Raw genomic sequence first — 1,204 nt, 5'->3', positions numbered from 1 at the left:
TTTTTTCTAGAGCACGCGGAAGGAGTTCGGCTCTGACACCTGACGGCTCCGAAACTGGGTCCTGCCACGGCTGCACGGAAGAGCCCGGTGGTCTCTGTGCACACACACACACACACGCACGCGCGGGCGGAGGATATTTATTTATTTATTTATTTATATGCATCCTGCCATCTTTCGTACATTATTTATTGTGAAAGCTGTCGCCCGGCCAACGAGCTCTCCGGGGAAAAGGGAAAATTTTGAAATTCCCTTGCGGAGACGGTGTGTGATGAGGAGGAAGAGGAGGAGAATAACCAGGGGCTTGCTGTGATCCGGAGACCTTCTCTTTAAAGTAAAGCAGTTTTGCTTCGCCATCGTTCCCCGGGTCAGTCTGTCCTCCTAACGTACCACATCCCTGAAGCATCCATCTGTCTGTCCACCCCTCTTCCACCGAGATGATGCTCAATTCGGACCAGACCGAGATCGACCTCCCCCCGACCCACTCCGAGTCCGAGTCCGTCTTCAGTGACTGCGGTGGCGGCCGCGCGGGCAGCACGGAGGACGCCAGCGGCGTTGGCTTGGGCGCTCAGTCCCGGATAGCCGAGCCGGGCGAGACGGTGAAGAAAGACCTCCAGCACCTGAGTCGGGAGGAGCGGCGGCGCCGGCGACGCGCCACGGCCAAATATCGGACAGCCCACGCCACGCGGGAGCGCATCCGCGTCGAAGCCTTCAACATGGCCTTCGCCGAGCTGCGGAAACTGCTGCCCACCCTGCCGCCGGACAAGAAGCTCTCCAAGATCGAGATCCTCCGCCTGGCCATCTGCTACATCTCCTACCTGAACCACGTGCTGGATGTCTGAGCTGCCCGGCCCGCGTCCGTCTGTCTGTCTGCCACATCTCCTACCTGAACATGTGCTGGGCATCTGAGCCGAGAGCTCAAGTCCGTCTGTCCATCTACGACCTGAACCACATGTCGGGCATCCAAAACGCTGTGCCTGTGTCCATCCGTCTGTGCAAAAGGACCAAGTCCCCAGCTGCCTGCTCTACCCCCTATCTGAACTGTGTTCTGTATTTCCCCACCACCAAGCCCATGTCCGTCTGTCTTTCCATCCTGCCTAAGTCAGGCTGGATGTTTGGTCCGTCAGCCATCTGTCTGTCCTGCTGGATTTGCTGCCTGAAGCCTGTGCTGGCCGGGTATGTTCCCAGCTTCTGTCCGTCCTTCTGC

General features: G+C 58.5%; 1 protein-coding gene across 1 annotated transcript; it reads left to right on the top strand.

Moving 5' to 3' along the window:
• Window positions 1-220: 220 nt before the first annotated feature.
• NHLH1 (nescient helix-loop-helix 1) lies at window positions 221-839 on the top strand. The gene has a single exon (XM_009636591.2). The coding sequence runs from the start codon at window positions 435-437 to the stop codon at window positions 837-839; it is 405 nt and encodes a 134-aa protein (XP_009634886.1). The 5' UTR covers window positions 221-434.
• The last annotated feature ends 365 nt before the right edge of the window (window positions 840-1,204 follow it).

Source organism: Egretta garzetta, unplaced genomic scaffold, assembly GCF_000687185.1.
Source record: "Egretta garzetta isolate BGI_Z169 unplaced genomic scaffold, ASM68718v1 scaffold1160, whole genome shotgun sequence".
NCBI lineage: Eukaryota > Metazoa > Chordata > Aves > Pelecaniformes > Ardeidae > Egretta > Egretta garzetta.
Note: the sequence above shows the minus strand (reverse complement) of the source record. Positions and strands in the feature narration are given on the sequence as shown.

Excerpts from the sequence above, each read along its gene's own strand:
- NHLH1 (XM_009636591.2), top strand. The coding sequence starts at position 435 with ATGATGCTCAATTCGGACCAGACCGAGATCGACCTCCCCCCGACCCAC.